This window comes from Aplidium turbinatum, chromosome 7 (assembly GCF_918807975.1).
Source record: "Aplidium turbinatum chromosome 7, kaAplTurb1.1, whole genome shotgun sequence".
Lineage (NCBI taxonomy): Eukaryota > Metazoa > Chordata > Ascidiacea > Aplousobranchia > Polyclinidae > Aplidium > Aplidium turbinatum.
The window spans coordinates 12,441,949-12,463,713 of record NC_137478.1 but is presented as its reverse complement, the minus strand read 5'-3'; the positions used below and the strand labels follow the sequence as shown (position 1 = coordinate 12,463,713).

General features: G+C 40.1%; 1 protein-coding gene across 1 annotated transcript in view; it reads left to right on the top strand.

Annotated features, from left to right (window-relative positions):
• LOC145774400 (uncharacterized) overlaps positions 1-21,765 on the top strand; it is a 69,042-nt gene that overhangs the window by 35,262 nt on the left and 12,015 nt on the right. Inside the window, exon 4 of the mRNA XM_082585647.1 lies at positions 12,494-12,743. Coding sequence (XP_082441773.1) covers positions 12,494-12,743 — 250 coding nt within the window. The remainder of the gene's footprint in view (positions 1-12,493; positions 12,744-21,765) is intronic.

The following is a 21,765-nucleotide window of genomic DNA, read 5'->3' as shown; positions in this document are numbered from 1 at the left end:
TGATTATCATTTGTTGTGAGATAATCATTAATAAAAAAAAGTACAACATGCTCAAATAGTTTAGAAATGACAGTAGCAAGAGCAATAGGTCTGTAGTTTGCGATGTCTCTTACGTCACCAGATTTGTTTTTAACAATGGGAACTAATTCAGTTTTAAGACAAGCATTTGGCACATACCCATGAACAAGGCACATATTAAAAAATGATGAAATATATACACTGATACTCATAGGCGCCTAAGCCGTGGGGGCCAGGCCCCCACGCATATTTCTCCGTGGGGGCAACTTTTTATGGTGTATTGATACATAAAACAATAGATGAACTAGCGATCGGCAGTAGAAAAACATTTTTTGAATGCAAACCGCAACAGCGTCGTTATCCCTCACACCAGACAATAAAATCTGTCATTTTTATCTTCATTTAACGTCTGCAGACGTTAAATTAATGTAAAAATGACTGATTTTGCTGCCTGGGATAGCAAAAATCTACCATTTTGTGTTGATTCAATGTCATCAGATGTTGAATGCACCCAAAAGCAACATAATTTGCTAAGTAGACGGAGCATGCGCTAAGCTTTATGCGCTTGCAAACAGACTCGATGTCGCTTTCGGAAGTCGAAACCTCTGCAGTGAATTGCGCGGCAGTGAATCGCTCGCTGTGAAAATGAACTTGAAGTCTCGGCCCGAGGTAACTACTAACACTAACTTACGCAACAAGGGCTAGTACAAACCGCACTGCACACGCTGCGTATTCAACGCAGTAGCGGACTCGCGCAAACTGCATGGCGCACACACGACCGTTGCCATAGAAACCCGATCAGAGGCGGGAATATGCAAATCTTTTGTTTCATCTGCAACACGAAACGGGCGTTTTACAGCGAATTGAAAGCGGCCAGCGGGTCAGTCATAAGTTGCGATTTTATAGTGAAAATGGAGCAATGTCAAGTTGAAAACTTAATCAAACGTCTCTCCGTAACTATTTTTCAAGGGCTGTTTACGGATGTCAGCAACTTTTAAATTTATTCAAGGTGACGTGCTGTAGAATTGATGTAAACATGAATGATTTTGCTTTCAACAGATATATTTTCAAGCATGTGATCAAGTTAGCATTTTCATTCCATTTACAGTATACCTTTTAGTAAACCTTTTCGTCTCTTGTTTCATGCTAATAAATCTAGTTCGTTGCTAAACTTTATGCTGTGCTTAGATTAAAGTCTTAAAGAGTAGCAGTCCATCAACAGGTAGCCAACGCAGACGCATGGCATGTGTTTGTTAACCGAAGTGGTGGAGTTTTGTTTATAATAATTAACGGTAGGTCGAACGTAGCGATTACTCCGAGTGTAGCAATAAAAGCAATCTTAGTGTGACGACATAATTACGTCATCCATCTGCGTGACATTTCCCTGAATTTACGTTGCTGCTGATAAAACACGCTTTCGCCCCCACGACCAAAGTCTTCAACGTCTGCAGACAGTAAATCAATGTAAAAATGACAGATTTTTTTTTGTCTGCGGGTGGGATTGTAGCATCGCTACTCGTTCTAGTGATTACACTGGGGAACAATTTTGAATTTTTTTTTTGTTGACTTTGATTTTGCACTTGATTTAGGCTAATTCCGGCGTGCTGATTTCAAAAATGCCACCAGTTTTCTTCTATCACGTCAAGTTTTTGCTCTACAGTATACATCCAAAATATGCAACTTTTCACGAGTTTAGCCGTGTTGCTTTTCCATACGTAAAAGGAATGCACAAGCTAATCATATAGTATAGTAAGTTATATACAAGTAGGGTCAACTGAATTATTAAGTAAAAAAGGCACATGCATCGATTTAGGTGGATGCTAGGCTATTTCCCCCATTTTTGGTAGGAGGATGCAATCATTCAACGAAACTAGATTACCATGGTAAAATTGAAGTTAGTTGCTTTCCACTTTCAACCATGTATGTACTTACAATCTACATGTTTGTTTGTTAGAATACTATCTTGTCTGCGTCTGCTGTTTCTCGTCGTCAGTGTCCAAATAATCCGGATTCCTTTTGCTATATTTGCGGCAGTTTTACTATTCCTAGCCAAAGAAAATACGTCAGTGCATTTGTCAAACAAGCCTACTTTGCATATTTTAAAATAAAACTTGGTGATCAAAATAAGTCTTGGGCACGTCACCCCCACAAGGTATGCAAGCAGTGTATCGAGAGCTTGCGGATGTAGACCAAGGGAACACGTGACAAATTGGCATTCGGTAGACCCATGGTTTGTGGCAAGAGCCCAAAGATCATTAGGCTACACAGTTACTTTTGCTTGGTGCAAACTTCAGGGTATAAAAAGAAAAACGTAAAATGGAGTATTCAAGTCTTCCATCAGCTATATGTCCAGTGCCTCATTCAGCTGAAATCCTAGTTTCAGTTTTCGTTCAAACACCTACGCTCGAAGATTCGGATCATGATGAATGTTTTACTGATGAATCAATCATTCTTTATTACAAAAATATATGGAAAATCAGCAGAGCCCAATTGGCATATGCATTTCGCTCTAACTGTAGAGCATCATTATTCATTAGTGCCTTATTCAAATAGAAACTAAACTGTAACTGTAACTAATACAATATAAACAATAAATAATTTCATAATAATAATATGTAATAGAAACTAAACTAAACTCTAACTGTAGAGCATCATTAGTGCCTTATTCAAATAGAATCTATTTGAATAAGGCACTAATGATGTTCTACAGTTAGAGCGAAATGCATATGCCAATAGGGCTCTGCTGATTTTCCATGTATTTTTGTAATAAAGAATGATTAATTGATACATGATAGAGAATCGCTGGCCTGCTGCTTCTTAGTCAGGAGATCCCCTAGCCCAGCGTTTCTTAACCAGGGGTGCTAGCACCCCTTGGGGGTGCTGGAATAGACTGTAGGGGGTGCTAAATGCATGTAGCATAATATCAAAAAATGCCATTTTACTTTTCTGCATTTTTTCGTCTTTCTGTCGGTATCAGCAGTTGTCATATTAATGATTGCTGTTTCGAAGTAGCCTACATGATTTGCTGTTATTGTAGTCATCTCCCAGTCAAGTACGCAAATTGATCCTGAGTAGATTGTGCGAACTTACCTGGTGGGTGCTTTGTTGTAATATTGTTGCTCACCTCTCGCTTCTAGAAACCACCATGGCAAAATGCTTTCCCACAAATCACTCATATCCAGAGTGGATAAAGCAGCCCTTCTTGGCAGACATGAGTGATCACAGGCTAATAGACAGACTGAAGGAGGAGCTATGATTGACACGCAGGATTGCAGGTGAATCAGAGTTGTCGGAGAAAATTTCGTCCTTCCACTTGCTGATTTCTGGTGTGATCAGTTGACAGCATATCCTGCATTAGCACGAGCAGCATTGGAATTGATGGTTCCATTTCCGACTAATGTGTGAAAAGGCGTTCTCCACAATGCTCCAAATAAAAACAATTGGCCGGAAACGCCTTCAACATGGGTTGCTCCACGGTGTGAGAGTGGCTTTGACCAACACGAAGCCTCAAATAGAGAAATTGGTCACACATGAGCATGAACAATAGAACACACATTGATACATGTGTAACTAGTTACCTAGCTGGGTAACTTAAGTTTATCCATGTTCTTTCACTATTCTCGGGTTTTCCTATTTCTTTTATCACCAATGACGACAGTAGTTTTGAAGAATAAACAAAATGATCAATTTGTACTTCGCTTTCCTTTCAATAGTGCAGGCCAAAGTTTAATGGCGGCGCCGAAATTTTGACATGCTATTTGATCACTGGCGGTATATTTTGTATATTTTTGTCGCCCAACAAACGGTGCTGTTATTTTAAGAGAGTTGATTCACTTACATAATTATGGTTATAATTGAATTTCTGTTGGTGGAATGAAAGCCAAATACCAAATCCTGAATCAACTTCGTTAAAACAACTGCACAGTTTGTGAAACAACAAGAGACTTCATTACAAAATATATCGCCAGCGATATGAAGGCATGTTAAAATTTCGGCCTCTACTAAACTTTTGGTCGACACAGTAGTAGTCGTATGTCAACGATGGTTAGGGGGTGCTAGACTGTTCAGGCCTGTTTACAGGGGTGCTAGAGTCAGAAAAGGTTAAGAAACGCTGCCCTAGCCTATCCTAAATGGAAATGAATATATGTATTGTTTTAGTGATGGCAGGCCTAATGATGAAGATTTTGAAACTGAAGACGATTCAGAACGTGGTGTATTCCATCAACATGAGTTGAATGATTTGGCACGAGATTTAGAACTAGGAAAAAAGCTTTGGAACTCTTAGCATCCAGATTAAGTTAAATGAGAAAAATTTACTTTGAAAAAGAGCGAAGGTATTATACTTTCGATCGAAAGAAAGTGCGTTTTTACCGTACTTTCAAAGTGACAGCAGCTTTGTTACCGAGATCTGACCTTAAACCTGGTGATCTCAATATTGTACATGAGCCACTTGTTGACAGAGAGAAAATTATTTTCCCACCTTTCCATGTAAAGCTCGGCCTAATGAAGCGATTCGTTAAAGCATTGCCAACTGAAAGTGAAAGCAACTGTTTCAATTACCTCGTTTTGGCTTTTCCTGGCCTGTCAACACAAAAAATTAAGACTGGTGTATTTGATGGTCCACAAATTCGGCAACTGATCAAAGATGAACGTTTCAGTGGTTCAATGTCAGAATTGGAAGAAAATGCGTGGTTATCATTTAAAAACTTTGCCAAGGGATTTCTTGGGAATACACAAACACACAAATTATTAAGAAGCTATTAGAAAGCTACAAAGAACTCGGCTACAACATGAGCATCAAGATGCATTTTTTGCATAGCCATCTTGCTAATTTCCCAGAAAACCTTGGTGCGGTCAGCGATGGGCAAGGAGAAAGATTTCACCAAGATCTGAAGGTGATGGAGGAAAGATATCAGGGAAGATGAAACTTGCATATGCTGGCTGACTATTGCTGGAGTATTAAGCGAGACTGCCCATAGCTTGAACATGCCAGGAAAAGCTACAAGCGTAAATTTTGCCCTAAAACTCGCTCTTTATTTGTCCTGCAGAAGCAATATCCGTTTTAAGAAATAGAATATAGCTGTACAAATGTTTATTTGAAAACCATGGAGTTGCTTTCGGTTGCTTGTAGTTCTTAAAACGTTTTATACAATAAACGCAGATGTCTTAAATGTTGTACTTTTTGTGGGTTATGAGACAAAGTAGTGGGTGCTTAGCTTAAAAACTTGACGTGATAGAAAAAAACTGATGTCATTTTTGGATTCAGCGCCCAAAAGTTAGTCAAAAACAATTGTTAGATCGAAGTCAACAAAAATTGTGTTCCCTTGTGTTATTTATCGCGAAGCTGTTGCGGTTTGCATTTAAAAATGTTTTCCTGCTGCCGATCGCTAGTTCATTTATTGTTTTATGTATCAATGCAGCATAAAAAGTTGCCCCCACGCAGAAATATGCGTGGGGGCCTGGCCCCCACGGGTTAGGCGCCTATGGATTTTGCTGCTTGAGACATAGCAAAAATCTACTATTTTGCGTCGATTCTATGTCATCAGATGTTGAATGCATCCAAAAACAACATAATTTGCTACGTTGACGCAGCGTGCGTTTAGCTTAATGCGCTTGCAAACAGACTCGATGTCGCTTTCGAAAGTCGAAACCTCTGCAGAGAATTGTCGCGGCAGTGAATCACTCGCTATGAAAATGAACTTGAAGTCTCGGCCCGAGGTAACCACTAACCAACGTAACAAGGGCTGGTACAAACCGCATTGCGCACACACGGCAGCATAATCAACACAACAACGGACTCGCGCAAACTGCATGGCGCACGCACGACCGTTGCCATAGAAACCCGATCAAAGGCGAGGAATCTGCGCGTCATTTGTTTCATCAGCGAATTGAAACTTGAAAGCAGGTCAGCTGGACAGCGATAAGTTGCGATATTGTAGTGAAAAGGGAGCAATGTCAAGTTGAAAACTTAATCAAACGTCTCTCCGTAACTATTTTTCAAGGGCTGTTTACGGGTGTCAGCAACTTTTAAATTTATTCAAGTTGACGTGCTGTTGAATTGATGTAAACATGAATGATTTTGCTTTCAACAGGTATATTTTCAGGCGTATGATCAAGTTAGTATTTTCATTCCATTTACAGTATACCTTTTACTTTTAGTAAACCTTTTCGTCTCTTGTTTCATGCTAATAAATCTAGTTCGTTGCTAAACTTTATGTTGTGCTTAGCTTAAACAGTCGCAGTCCATCAACCGCTGGCCAACGCAGACGCATGTGTTTTGGTCGAGTTTTGTTTATTATAATTAACGGTAGGTCGAACGTAGCGATAACTCCGAGTGTGGCAATAAAAGCAATCCTAGTGTGACGACATAATTACGTCATCCATCTGCGTGACATTTCCCTGAATTTACGTTGCTGCTTATGAAACACGCTTTCGCCCCCACGGCCAAAAAAACAGTTAGGCGCCTATGGCCATGGCTTTGCATATTGTCGTTCCTAGGTTTATGGCAATAGTATTCAGGGAGATCATTTTGGTTCTCTTTCCCGCTTTGAATGAGATCCAAAATTTCTGCTGCCGGGTTCAGAGCCTTTATGCAATGAAAGTTACTCAGAAGGATTACGACAACATCTGTGTCTCCAGTATACACCATCCCAATTGACGAAGATTGGAGTGCGTGGAGGAGATGTACTAAAATACGCATGTCAGCTTCCTCATGGTTGCATTGATTCAGTGGTGGACCGTTCCCAACATGGTGGACTTGATCACCTGCAGTGATGTAGACATTCTTGTCATTTGGGAACTCTTCTTCCGTTTTCTTCGACAGGAATGTGAACAGTTCCTTCTTGTTGTCAACATTCGCTAGAAACTTTTGCCAATTTCCTGGGATTTTGGCAGTACCAGATACGCGCTGTCGGATGCCTGTTCCTCGTTTTTCCCTTGTGCCTCCTTTGATCGTCAGTGCGCGATACTGGTCCCAGACAATGTCTACTCTTGTCGATCGGTTCAAGTCATGGCTAACTCTTGGGCAAAATACCTTTTCGAAGAATGAATCAAAGGTCTTGCCTTGGACAGTTGTACCAGAAAGTGAGTGTATCAGTACTCCACCGTCAATAATAATGAAGTTGTAAACATCTGGTGCAAGTAACTTCTCGTCGACAGAAATTGTGCTACTTGCACTGGCTTCCGTGATATATACCAGTAAATCTGACTTGTGCAAGAGTTGAGGGACCCTTTAGAAGACAACGCAGGTGGGTATAGGGAAGATTCGTGCTGAAAAAACTTCTCCAAGTTTCCCTCACGGTTGTCTAATACAAGAAAAGCTTGCCCAAAAAGCTCTGCGTGACGTTTGAAGTGCTGCATTTTCAGCTTAATTGCTGACTTTTTTTGTGTTTTCTTCTCATGGAAGAACACTAACTTGTTGCACTTGATCGGCGCTGTAAAAGGTGTGTCATTGGAGTCAAGCACATTCTGTCTAAAGTTATTGCACTGCTCTTGTCCCAAAGACTCGACTGTATGGACAGATACAGCAGCAACCGCCGACTCACACATCTTGTCATCTAATGTAACCATGTCTCCACTGAACTCCTCAAAAGGATTTCCACTGCTCAGCAACACCTCCATCAGGTTTTTAACATGGCGCAGAAATCGGTGCTGAGATGCACATCCTTCTTCATGATGAGGGATTTCTTCTTCATCATCGTCGTGAGCATATTCACCACTGAACTCCTCAACGACACGGTTGATTTCTGGGCCAGTCAATATCCAGCGTTCTAACATGTCACGATTCTCAGTGAGACCAATAATGCCACCAACTACTTTCATCCTTTTGTTGGCTTGCTCGTGTGCTTGATCGATAGGTAAGGATGAGAAACGGTGATTGCTTTGATTTATTGTCCAGTGTCCCATATTAAATTCTTCCTGGATGCTAAGTGGAAGACCTTCCAGATCCCGGATAAAGATTGGATCCACCTTGCGTAATTGTGGTGGTCTAGAGCAAAGAACAGAGGCGCAAGCTTCTGCAAGGTATTAACCATAAGTTCTAACTTCCTCTCCCGATGTGCCCAGATGAACATGAATATGATCTGTTGGTACTTGTGCATGAGTAGCCAGAATTTGAACGTTGGACTCTGTTGGGAAGCTACAATGACCCAATCCTCAAGAGCCATCTCGGTTCCACTGTCTTCGTATGCTTGTTTTAGAAGGCTGTTAAGTACCACTACAGTAACTTGGTGGGCATATCTTGTTCTCATTACATTGGATGCTTTCAGAAAAGCTGTGGCTGCTGCTTCTGTATTTACTAGCCCAGATTTTTTCAGGGTTTCAGGCCATCCAGACCCACGAAGAAGATCTTCCATGGTGCTCCACAAAGCCATCTCAATGTGGAGCCCACCTAGCATGACCACAATCTTGTCTTCCTCAAAAATGTCAGGGAAGGTCCACTGCATTTTTTTGGCGATGTCATAGAGTGGTTGATCCACTACCAATACAGGGACTTGGTGTGGGTTGAGGTGCTCTGTTGTCTTTTTCACCAGTTCCATTCCATGTCAAATCATTTCTGGAGTGGCGGCTTTTTCGTGGAAAAGTAGCAAGAGGGCTTCAATGCATTTTTCCGGCTGTCCAACAGAATATGATGGAGCAGCGTGGTAGGAAGACCACATCGCTGTAGTGTGCATTTCTGCATTGCAATTCATCAATAGGATGTTATTTACTGCAGCCATCCATGCCTGTTCGTGATGTTTCTCCTCATCGAATGAACTCGTTATCACTAGTTGCGAATCTTTTTCCCGAGGTTGGTTGACAAGAGTTCGGCCCACTGGTGGTACAAACTTATACAAACGAGGCAGGATGGGTTCACTGTTGCGGGTTCCTGTTTTCTGTGAATTGATTTGTAGACATTCTTGGTTCAACTCAGGCGTCTGTGACGAAGGAAATTGAAATATTGAAATACCAGTTCCATGAAATAATGAGCTTGCAGTGCGTGATGAGGGATTGTGATCCAAGTTATCCAGAGCCGCCACCGTGAAAATGCCCTGACGTAAGTTTGTAGGACAAACTATATCAGCGTTGTTCCTTGCATATCTGCAATCGCCTGTGCAAATCTAGACTCAATGCTGAGGACTTTTTTATATGATAAGCTCAGAGCATAGCTGTGTAGGCTAGCAGTTGTACCATCTTCCTGCTTCTTGTTTGGGAATGCAATTTCAGGGCCAGAAACACTGCAAGTGGAGGCTCACAATTCAAGTTTGCAAAAAGAGAAGTCATATTTAACATGGCCAACTGACTCACAGAGAGAATCTTCCTGGAAGTCTCTTGTACTGGTAATGAATTGGGTCCTTCGAGGAGTTGACGGAAAAAATACTTCATTCGTTGAGGTCAGTTGCCTAAAAAACTCTGTTTATGGCACAAATTATTAGCAGGGGTTATCAATCAGTGGGGACATTCTCTTTAAATGCTAGAAACAAAGGAAATAATTTGTTTTCCTTACTATGACTCGAAGTTAGTTGGACATCGACTTCCAATTTCGAAACTAAAAAACAATGATGTAATAAGGGTGCGAACAGTGAACGCAGCATTGATATAGACACCAAAATCACCACTCTGTGCTCCAATCATGTTTATTTTATTTTTATCGAATTACTCATACATACAAACTTAAGTTTAGAGACCACAATCACCACTCTAGGTTCAATAGTACAAAAGTTACGAGGCATAATGTGAAAAAATATGGAGATTGGCCGCCATCTTGGATTTTGGCGGCCTTTTTTTTTTTTTCATCTGACAGCTTGACACTCGGACCAAAATTGTTTTATAGGTCCTTACTTTCAAATTGGTACTGAAAACGAAACTTTTGCATCAAGTTGAAATGACTGAGTGCCTGGGAACCCCACTATCATAGACGAACTACCGCAAACTATTCCAAAACTGTCTTTTGATTAAAGAAAGAGTGAGTGAAAGAAAGAAAGAAGAAAGAAAGAAAGAGTGCATAATCCAGTCAGGTTTACTGTGTACCACCAAACTGACAAAAGTCACGCAGAAAATACAGTAAACAAAGAAATTGTTTTTAAAAAATAACCTACAGCGAAAGGTACAGGAAATTTGCACAATACAGCTCGTTACATACAGTAGCCTATAATAGTAGAGAAGTTCATTGTTTATTAGCAAAAAAGGCATTGATCTTCAGCTGTTTCGGTTTTGACACGGATTTCTCTACTACATAGCGTTCAGCTTTTGCTAAATAATGTAGGATTTGCTCGCTATCGTCGTGACTTCGGATTTTTTCACGCGGGAAAAAAAATTAATTCAGTTAATTAGTTTATACAGTACTGCACGTACAACTGTTGCTTTGAGTTGTTTTAAGGTCAGCTGTAGAGCTGCTTTTTGCACGTGATAATTTTTCACGCGAGAAAAAAGTTAATTCAGTTAATTAAAGTCCCTGCTGCGAACGACGTAGCAAAATAAAGGGAAGACATTTTACAAGCAGCAGCGCTAACTGGATTAAAAGACTGACCGTTCCTGGTGAAGGTGAAGGCTTAAAGTGACGTTATAAACGAACAAAAGACGTCTGAGCACCAATAAAGGGTGCTGTTACATGCGAATTGACGTTATAGGGGATGCTGTTGTAGCCGAACTACAATGTACGTAAAAGATAGGATTTCTGCCGGGACCGAGCAAAATGTGACGTAATAGGCGAATTGACGTTATAAACGAAGCCGTTATAGGCGAATTCTACTGTACTGTACTTCCTTGATAGCGCATAGGGGAAGCCCCTTGCCTCTGACATCACTGTTTATGAGCGCGTTGGTTTTTGCCTCTTTCAGACTGCCTACTAGTAACTAGGCAGTAGCAGTAGGCAGTAGTAGGCTAGTAACCTTAGAATCACTCTAAGGTAACCCCAGTTGCATTGTATGGACGTCAATTTTTGATTGTGGCATTTAGAATTCAAAGATTGTATGCTACTGTACTACAACACTGTAAAAAGGTTGCAAGATAGCTGCAATCAAATTTTCTGATTTTTGCTTTATCGTAAAATAAGGTAAAGTGATCATTTCGCTTTGTGCGCATGACTGCGCGCATGCATACAAGCGTGACGTACATGCAAACAGTTTGTGTGAAACTGGTTATATTTGAGAAGCCGTAAATTGACTAAACACCTATCTCCAAAATCTATTTTTCAAAAATTAAAGGCGCATTTAGCTTGTTTTGTAATGATAACTGATTTAACTGATAAAACGGTTTGACTTCTAACTGCAAAAAGTTACTTTGCATTTTCGATTAAAGTCTCCATTCTGAGATTATCGTATCAACTCCTTTTCATCTTGCTGTCTATTTGATCTTGTGGTTTCAGTTTAATCACAGACATCGACTTGTCTTTGGTTACTATGCTTCTGCTGTAACAATTGAAAACTTCATGCTGACACCTGCTGCTCAAGATGCTTCAACGGCAATATTGATTGTAGGCCTAAAGTTGTTGTAGGCTTAATGGATGGTGGTCGATGAGAGGTGGTTGTTGAAAAAGCTCTATCAAAAGGACACAGAACAATGCGTCAATACTGTGAAGTAAACTTTCAGAAGGTCTTTTCTTAAGTCTGCTCACAATGCACTCCAGGCAACGTTCATGAATGAACTGTTTGTTATTTTTTGAAACCTACGGTATTCCCCCGATTGGTTTTTGACCCACAAGCCAAATATGAAGAGCTTTGGCTCCACAGAATTTGGTTCACCTGTACACCTGTGGAAGACTAGCCGGCTTGACCCTACATCTATAGCCCAGCTATCTATGAATACTGACTACCTTGACCTTACATCCACAAGTGCACATTTGACTTGTTTTGTAATTACTAGTAAGCGATTGTGTCATCACTCATCACTGACTTTTCTAGCAATAGTTGCAATCATCACTTCTTCTTCTTCTTGCGTATGAGGTGGTAGCAGTCACGTCATTTCATCCAGGCATTGCATCCATTGGACCGTGTGCTATCAAACGCTGTACGATTGGTATTTCCATTTGTGGTCCGTAACTCGGGCAGTGATGAGTGATATGTTGTGCGGTTTGGGATGCTGATCCACATACAAAAGATGACGATTCGACAAGACCCCACTGAAACATATTCAACCTGGTAGCATGTGCACTGCGATATTCTGCTGTGCTATAGACAAGTGCAAGAACACTTTACGAAGTGTTGCAGTGCAAGCACCCCATGACAATCCAGCCAGGTACCTCAGCAGTTTATTTCGTATTGACAGTTTGGCACGGAAAGCTTCAATATGTTTTTAGTATGTGAGTGATCGATCTGGCTTTACTCCTAGATATGTGGGTGTTGTTTTGTGTGGAAGTGGGAATATTAAGGTGGACAGGCAGACACGGTTGTTAACCTTTTTACCTCATTCACATACATTATTCAAGATTGAAGGAACATATCAGTTCCATGCACTAATTTAAAAAATTTATTTAATAGCGTGCCTTGCGTTTTTGCAGCATTTGCAGACCAACACGACGAGGCGAATGAACCTTATGAAGTGCACAAAAAACTTCTTGGGAAAGAAAATTCAAACATTCAGCTGAGAAAATACCGTGCAGGAAATAGTGAATCAACTTTCAATAGTCAACATCGCGATTCTAAAACAAGCAGAAGCTCTGATACATCTCTTTTGATGGAAATACGAAATTCAAAGCTTTTAAAATCTATCAACCATGTCTCCATTAAAGCGCCAGAAAAAACAGAAAGGTTTGATTCTTTTTAAAAATAAATCTTCATGCAGCATTAAATTGTTATTACACATAGAAGGCATTTAAACATGAAATATATTTAACACCCTCTGTAATTAACACAGAAATTAATTTCGGGCTTCATTATTTTGCAAAACTTTTTTTAAACAAAAGATATATATTTTTCTTCCCGAAATGTATGACTAACCGCTTAATAAATAATATTTCGTCATTAAGCTTACGTCATGACGACGTCATGTTGTAATTGTATTTACGAAATGTTGTTTACAAGCAACATTATGAAGAACAGAATTTAAAAAATTATGGTGAATTTAAAAAAGTTTTGTTTAGATACTTTTATACTAGGCCTTAAAGTGTATGCTTATATTTGGTATGACTTTGCAAAGCAAATTTTGCTTTACTAAGCACAATACAAGATTGTGCTTGCAACGGTTATGCGGATATACCCTTGAAAAAAAACAGAAATATTTTACCTGTCAACAAAAAATACATCATTTTCAATATGATGATTCTAATTTCCAATGGATGTCATCTGCTAGTGGTCTACTAGTTTGGAACCACTTTTCGTTGCATATTTGACTCAGAAATGAAGGAAAGTAGGCTACTTCCACGAAGAAGTAATTGTTGCTTGATAAAATATTAAGAAATTTGTGTGACTTGTTGAGGAATGCATTCTTGCTTGCAATATTTTCAGTCCTATAGAATGCACGCATTGGTCATAGAAAGCTCTATGGGGTGAGCTACATTTTTCTTGCATATGTGGAAACTCACACGATAAAAAGGCAACATTGTATTAGGCTACACAAGTTGAATCTCCATGTGCATATTACATTCTTTGATTACCGCTGAATCATAGACTTAGATAAACTTCTTGTCATCCAGCGGTAATAGACGCTTGTCATACAGCGGTGATTCCATTGTTAATTAACATAATACATAACAGTAAAATAGCAAAAACAAGGCAACATAAAAACCATGTGCAAATGGTAGGCTATGTTTTAGAGAGAGAAATAACTTTATTTGTCAATCAGATTCTATAATAGTATGATACACAATAAGCTTACATCACAATAACAAACAGTTCATGAACATAGAGCAGGCATGCACAACTCAAAACAGTACACGGGCCAATTTAGGAAAAAAAAAATTTTTTGCGGGCCGCGTGCTAACGTTGTTGTAACTAGCGTGTAGCCTATTTTATATAATGTGACCGATTAACCGTCGAATAAGAGATATCGTTGAGAAAATGGTTACTGTCCAGAGACGGTTGCCTCTCGCACTACAGTATCTAGTTGGTTTTAACGCTTATCGGCGGTAAAGCATCGGATTCGTTGATTATGTAACTGTAATCGTGGAGAAAAGTTTATCACTGTTTTGTTCTATTTATCTCTCATAAGAGCTTGTAACTATGTTTCGACGGTTTTACAACAAAAGTAACCCCTCGACGGTGACAAACAATAAAAAATTTCCCTTGATATTTTGAAGCTAACTCTGGTAGCGGTAACATTTACCGGACGCTTAAAAAAGTTTTGTTCCGAGCAAAGATTCTTAAGTAAACTCTCTGCTTTAAGGTTCCTTTCAGTAGCATCTAATTTAGCTAGGTTCGGGTGATTCGATTCAAAATGGCGTCTCAGATTATACTCGTTTGGGACTGCAACCACATTTCGGCAAACAAGACACAGTATTTTCGAGTTTGTTACTGTAAATAAGTATTTACTTGTCCATTCTGGGTTAAAGATTCTGCCCTCATTTTCAATCTTCCTTCTCTTGTTTTCAATCATAACGCGATTACGGGGTACTGTATATTTCACAAAATGCTGACAACTCAACCAACAGTAAAATTCTGATGTACATTGACACCAGGGATGCCAGCGACAAATTTCCAATAAACTTAGATTGTGTGCTAAAAAAAAAAACAGATGAGGCAAAAAAAACCCAGGTCCAGAAAATATGTAGTAAAGCGGTTAAAAAAACCTACGTGTGCTTTTAGCACCATTTTAAAGCATTACACAGAAGCCTCAGAAAGCTACAAATAGTAACACGTATATATAATTATACAATATATATACATGCTTATGTTGGTATGGTAGTTAATATATATGTAATATAACTATATACAAAAACAAGAGCTTGGTAGGCCTATATGGGCTCACAGCAAAGATTTTGGTTCAAAATTACCTTTATGGTAAAGCGTCTAGCTAGCAAGGTTCAGTGTGTGTTTAACCAAAATTTCTAAAACTGACTAGATGTATGAGTGTATAGACTAGCCATTAAGGTTAGTTTTGACTTTTGAACTAAACCTTTTGCTGTGTGAGTTGTAGACTGCGGCTGAGGAGAATCATCATGCCTGCTTACTGCTTACAGTTTGGTGTACAACTACGATAACTTGGTTCTTAGCAATAAACCCTGCTTAGCCTTTTTCATTTGAACATACTGTTGAAAAGAATAACTCAAATTCACAATAAACAAATACTACTCCAATTTTTAGTCATCCACATTTTCATAAAGTTGGATCATTTCTTCAGCATCCTGTACCTCACTGACTGCAGTGGCTGATGCAAAAAAACATTACCGGTGTACCTTATCATTTTTGTGTTGCAGTGTGGACCATTTATTGAAGATCCCAGTGCTTTAATACCGTGCAAGCTCTGTACAAAGTTAAAAATCAAAAAAACCTAGATTTACCTAAATTTGAAATAAAAAAAACTTAAAACCCAGATGAGGTCAAAAAAACCCAGATCTAGGTGGAAAAACCAAGCTCTGGCATCCTTGACTGACACCTACGGTACCAGACACTACGTTTTGAAAATATTCGTCCGCGCACTTTGTGCAGAAACAAGCAACAAAGGTTGGATTGTTGTAAAATTTTTCAGCAAAAATGAGCGAAATCACGGAATATCTCGCTCAAAAGGTTTCGCGGGCCGTATGTTGTGCATGCCTGACATAGAGGAACGCATAAGCACACTCAGTGTTAACAAATTCAATCTGATTAACCAGGAGCAGCGAAAGACCAATTGGCCGTCTAGTCAGCTGCTCCCAGCTGGTCATTAATGAAGACACTAATGAATTGAAGAAAGCACTCGAATTGGCTAATGGCATTAAACAATAAACGGCAATAAGTCAGTGTTTGATATAATCAACTTAAACAGCGTAATTGTTTGTAAAGGTACAGTAGGCTAAGTTGCTTTTCATGTAGGGAACTGGCTTGTCGTCTTTATTAAATAATGTAATTTTAGTTTATGACTGAAGGCTTTGACGTTGGAAAGTGTGCATATTTCGTGTGGGATTTCATACCATACTTTTGGACCTTGCACTTAGAGGCTAGAGCTTGACTTCTTCGTTTCAACTCTTGGCAAAAAATAGCTATTCTGTTAAGAAGATCTTGTGTTAGGTAGTGTATTTCTCTTTGAGTTTGGAAGTATCCAGTAAAGATCGTTGGCAGATGTTCACTTTTGTACTTAAACATAATTTTTGCAATTTCATGTTTATAGATGTGGTTTACAGGTAATACACAACACTTCTGATAGAGCGGAGCTGCTGTAGTTGTTCGTTCGCTAAATGTTATGGCTCGCATGATTTTGTTTTGCAAGACCAACATTCCATTTAACTGTTTTTTTTTTTTTGAAGCTGAACCCCTACTGACGATTCCATAGCTAATAATAGTATGGGCCATTGCAGTGTAAAGGCTCAGTAACACTTTTCTGTTCAGGTATTTTCTTATTTTGAAAAAGGTGCCAGAAATTTTTGAAAGTGTTTGGCATATGTCATCAATATGCACTTTACAATCTAAATTCTCGTCAATTGATGTTAATTTGAGGTACTTTGCAGAAGTTGTTCTATAAAAAATATCATTTGAGTTAACTTTTATTTTAAATTGGTCATAATCAAAGCTTTTTGTTTGATGCTCCTCTAATAGTAAGAATGATGACTGAATAGTAAGAATGGAGAGTAGTTGTAAGTGTTACAGACGGTTGTTCGCCTGGTCAAACGTCATGTAGAAACCGTTCGGGTCTACTGAATATTACGTCATGGAAATTCCTAAAACATGAGCCAAAATTGCACCATCGTCCGTAAGACTCGTGTCAGACTGGTTTAAACCTGTTTCAGTTTGAGGCCTGTTTGGACATGAAATGCTGCGTCACGAACTGCTGGCGTGCCTTTGAGTTATCACAAATTTTTCTGATTTATTCTTGAAGTCGTGTGTTGGAAGTCGGTCGCACATTTAACTGGTTTATTTGGTGCTTGCTAGCTGGACAAATTCTCCGTCTTTTATCCAAGTAATCTGTATTGTAGTGACAGTTTTAGGTGTACGGCGTTGCACCAGTCATTTCGATAGCCGCGGGCTAATTTTACTGGAATACACTTTGAATAGACGTTTCGAAAGTGTGTTTATTTTTGGGTCATTGCATGCAGACGAACGGATTTGGGAATCTTACGTTACAATTTTCCCACGAAGAGATTATGGTTTACCGCTGTGACCATAAAAAATAAAAGACGAGTTCTTGTCAGTTGGTAGGTCAAGAAGAAATTAAAGCAAGAAAAATAAAAAACGAATTTGTTAGCTGGTAGGCCAAGAAGCACTTAAAGGCATAAAAATAAACGACGTGTTTGTTGTCAGCTAGTGCAGAAGAACTACTTAGAAGTACGAGAAATAATAAAAGAAGATTTGTTGGTTGGTAGTCTACACTCTAACAGAAGCAAAGAAAAGTAAAAACATTTCTTCTCAGTTTGGTACAGAAGAAAAATAACTTTGACATTCATTGGCAAGAAAGAAGATTAAAAGACAATCCATCTGTGCTTGTAGATTCAAGTGGAAGAATCCAAGCAAGTTTTGTGGACTTTAGGACTTCATACTCGTACAGCTACGGTATCGTGCATTTAACTTCTTTTTTGTATTTTTACGGTCTTTGCAGTTAAGTTTTTTATAACTACTGTAGCCTAATAATTTTGTGTGTTTGTGTAACTTAATTTTTTTTTAATTGTTAAATTTAGCCCCAACATTTTAATATGTCTACACTCGGTGGCGACAAGGACTCGACCGCCGTAGACTCGACTGAGTTTAAGCCTGATGATGTTCTTTGCGGTCGGGCAGGCCATTCTGGGGAGGGACCCATTAACGATGAGGCTAAGTCAGTTCGAGAGGCCCGGCATCTTAGACGGGATATTTTGACTCAAATTAGGGAACTTTCTGTAGCTCTAGGTTCTTTGAGTGATAAGCAGGAACTGTTAATTTTTCGATCTAACTTATCTACTTTAAAAGAGGAATTACGGCATTTCCATGCTCTTTTGACTACAATCTTTAACTCTGCAATCTTGGCAGAACTTCGTGATAGGGTAGATCCCGAATTTAACTCGTTAAAAAATAACTTTGAACAAAAAGAAAGTGAGTTCTCAGATATGTTGGATGCTGACATACATCCTGAGGATAGCGCCTCAAATGTAAGCACTAGGATGTCTAAGAGTTTGTCTCGGATAGTTGCACAAATTAACCTGCAGCTAAGACGAGAGGAGCTCCAGATACAAGCTGAGGCCATTCGAGCTGAGGCTGCCGCGTGAGCTGAGGCCGAAGCGAGAGCTGCTGAGGCTGCCGCGAGAGCTGAGGCCATACGAACTGAGGCTGCCGCGAGAGCTGAGGCCGAAGCGAGAGCTGAGGCCATCCGAACTGAGGCTGCCGCGAGAGCTGAGGCCATTCGAGCTGAGGCAGCCGCGAGAGCTGCTGAGTTCGCACTCAAAGACGCTCAGTTGAGGGCTGAACAACGTAAAGAGGTAGTTTTAGCTGAATATCGATCAGAGGCGGGCTCCCGGCGTAGCTCTAAGAAGAGCTCTTCTAGGCATTCCAGAAATGAACATCAATCGCAGTTTAATTTACATAACCTTTTCCAAACGCCCGTTCAACCTGTGAGTGGACCAGGGCAATCCACACGTTTTCCAGCTGTTTCAGGAGGTCTCGGGGCCGCGGCTAAGGGTCTTCCGAATGCTGTAGAGCCAAGGTCTGCGAATTACAACCGAACTCCTCCCCCAGAGCGTACAGGTCACGGGGCCGCCATTAGTAGTAATGCTTTGCCCCCTTCACAGTTTTCTGCGCCGCCAGGTTTTGATCGCCCAGCTACACGTAATTTGGGTGGTTGTGAGAGGCGTATCGCGTCTCCTGATTTTAACGTGTGTGAGGATCGTGATCGGGCTGTGCACGTGACTGAGCCCACTCAGCCCCTTAAGGGATATAGCTTGTCTTCTCCCGCTAAATCGAGTTCTCAACAGCAGGATTGCTTTTTTGAATACCAAAATAGTAGGACGTTTTTCGATAAGGCGGCCTTGATTGGTTACGATGGTAATAATATGCCATTTATCTTCTTTAAAAATCGTGTTACGGCCTTAATGGCAGCTTCGCCCTTTAAGGGGACTTGTTTGACTTTGTTACAAGCAGCTTGTGTTAGGACAGCTGCGCAAACGATTGCTAATTTGGTTTCTGACACCCCTGGCTTGTCAGAGGAAGACAGGATAGAAATGTCGTTAGCTCGCTTGTCCCAGCGTTTTGGGGTTCGTGGAGGTCTTTTTGCAGAACCGGAAATTAGAAAGTATCGCTATGGTAGCAAATTGACTTCGACCTCTTCCAGTGATCTGAAAGAGTTTAAAGATGAATTATCGCAGTGTTTGCTTTACGCGCAAGCTTATGGTCAGCGTGATAAATTAGAAGGACGTTTTGTTTTGGATTTGGCTAAGCGACTCCCGTTTGACGCTAAGCAGCGTTATCTTGACTTTTTAGGTGATCAGTATGGTGGCACTGATGAGCCTACTTTTCAGAGTTTGTTTGAATTTGTAGTACGGGAGGAAACGCGTAAGTCGACTGATTTTAGCATTATGCTAATGGGCGATTCTGGTGAGTCGCAGCAATTTAAAAAGTTTGGCAAAGGAAAATTGCCTTCATGTCCGGTTAGGCAGACGTCCGTAAAACCCCATGATGATGTGATGTCAGGGAGTTCGCAGTACTCGACTGTTGTTGGCGCACCGCGCGGTGGTGAAGCCAGACGTAAAAACCTACCGGCATGTATTTGTTGTTCGTCACGTGGTCAAGTTGAATATCATTTTTTGTCTAATTGTAAAGAATTTTTGCGCTTGACACCTAAAGATCGGAGAGATGTCATTGTGAAAGCTGGCAAATGCTTGAATTGTTTGCGCCAGCATATGGTTAGGGATTGCGTTCATGCAAATAACTGTCGTAAGTGTGGGCCTAACAACGATAGGAAACACTATTTTCTTCTGCATGATTTTTATGTGACGTCACGTGATTCTCTGGATTCGGTTGGGAAAGATGATGCTGGTGCCAGAGTTCCTGTGCGTAATGTTAAGATTGGAAATGTTAAAGCAGCCTTTAACCGCGTTACTGCTGCTCGTGTTTTGAATCCAATGACTGGCAAATCGAAGTTGGTGTATTGTCAGCATGATCCTGGTTCGCAGTTGACGTTTGTTTCGAGTGATTTGGTGTGTGAACTTGATCTTAAACCGTACGATAAAGCGTCGTTTAAAATGGATACCCTGGCTGGTCAGAAAGCTACTTGTGCTGACCTTGTCAAACTCAACATCCAGTCGTTAGAGACAGATGAACTGTTTTGTGATATAACCTCGGTGGTTAACCCAGCTTGGGCTGATGATGTTAAAACTTTACCGCATAAACAAGATTTAAATGGTTTCCGTCATTTTCATGACGTGAGTATGTTTCATTTGAATGATTGTAGTACTGTAGATGTACTGATTGGCAACGACAACGCTTATTTGATGTGTGCAAAAAAAGAGCGTGTTGGTGAAAATCGTAGTGAACCACATGCTTTGCTCACTCCTCTCGGTTGGTTGGCTTGTGGTGGTAAGTCACCCTTAGATGAAAGCGTTGCTAAAGTGTGCAGAGTGCAGACGTCTTCAGAGTCGGATGTCATCTCTGGCTTTCAGCGTAAAATTGAGTCTCGTGATATGGAAATAGCAGACCTGAATAAAGTCATTCAGGATTTGACGTTGCAAAATGAAACCTGTGAATTGTCTCGCAATGATAATTTGGCTAGAGAACTTGTCGAACCGAATATTGAGTTGAAAGATGGTCGATTTGAGATACTTGTTCCGTTGAAGGAAGATATTGATCTACCTAACAATTTTGTGTTGGCGTCAGATAGAGTTGCTGCTTTAAGAAAGAAAGCTTTAAAACAACCTGAACTTCGTGATTTCCTTACTGACACCATGAAAGATCTTAAATCAAATGGCTATATTGAGCGTACTGGTGAAGCAGGAAATGTCAAGGGATTTGAACGGTATTTACCATACTTTGTTACGTCACAATTAAAAAAGCGCATTGTTTACGATGGCAAGTCTGAATTTCGAGAAACTTGTGTTAATGATGTAATGTTTTCGGGTCCTGGCTTGTTAAACCCTCTGGTAGATGTCTTGGCTAGATTTCGGCTTGGTAGATTTGGTCTCATGGCTGATGTGACTAAATGCTTCTTTCAAATAAAGTTACCTGAGTCGCAAAGGGATTTGTTTCGTATATTGTGGTTTGAAGATGATGACCTTGAAAATGGTAGGATGGTACCATTTCGTTTTTGTGTACACCCTTGGGGAATAGAGAGTAGCCCGTATATCGCTTGCTTGGCTATAAAGAAAATGATCGAGCAGAATCCCAGCGGTGCTGGTGAATTGACTCTCTGCAATATTGCAAATAATATATATGTACATGGATGATTTTATATTTTCGGCTGATAGCTTAGAGGAAGCTCAGCAAATCACTCATGAATCAATTGCTTTGTTTGATAGCCGTGGGTTTAAACTTGGTAAGTGGAGTGCTAACAAGGAGGCTATGATTGTCTTGTCAAATTTGGATAATGAGATGCTTTCACCTTTGATTCGTGACATTGACTTTCAGACTGAAAATATGACTTTGCCATCAGCGAAGACATTGGGTTGTGTGTGGCAAACCGAGTCTGACGAGATGCGTATCGCATGTTCCTTAAAGCCCTTAGCTAAACACACGCGCCGAAGTA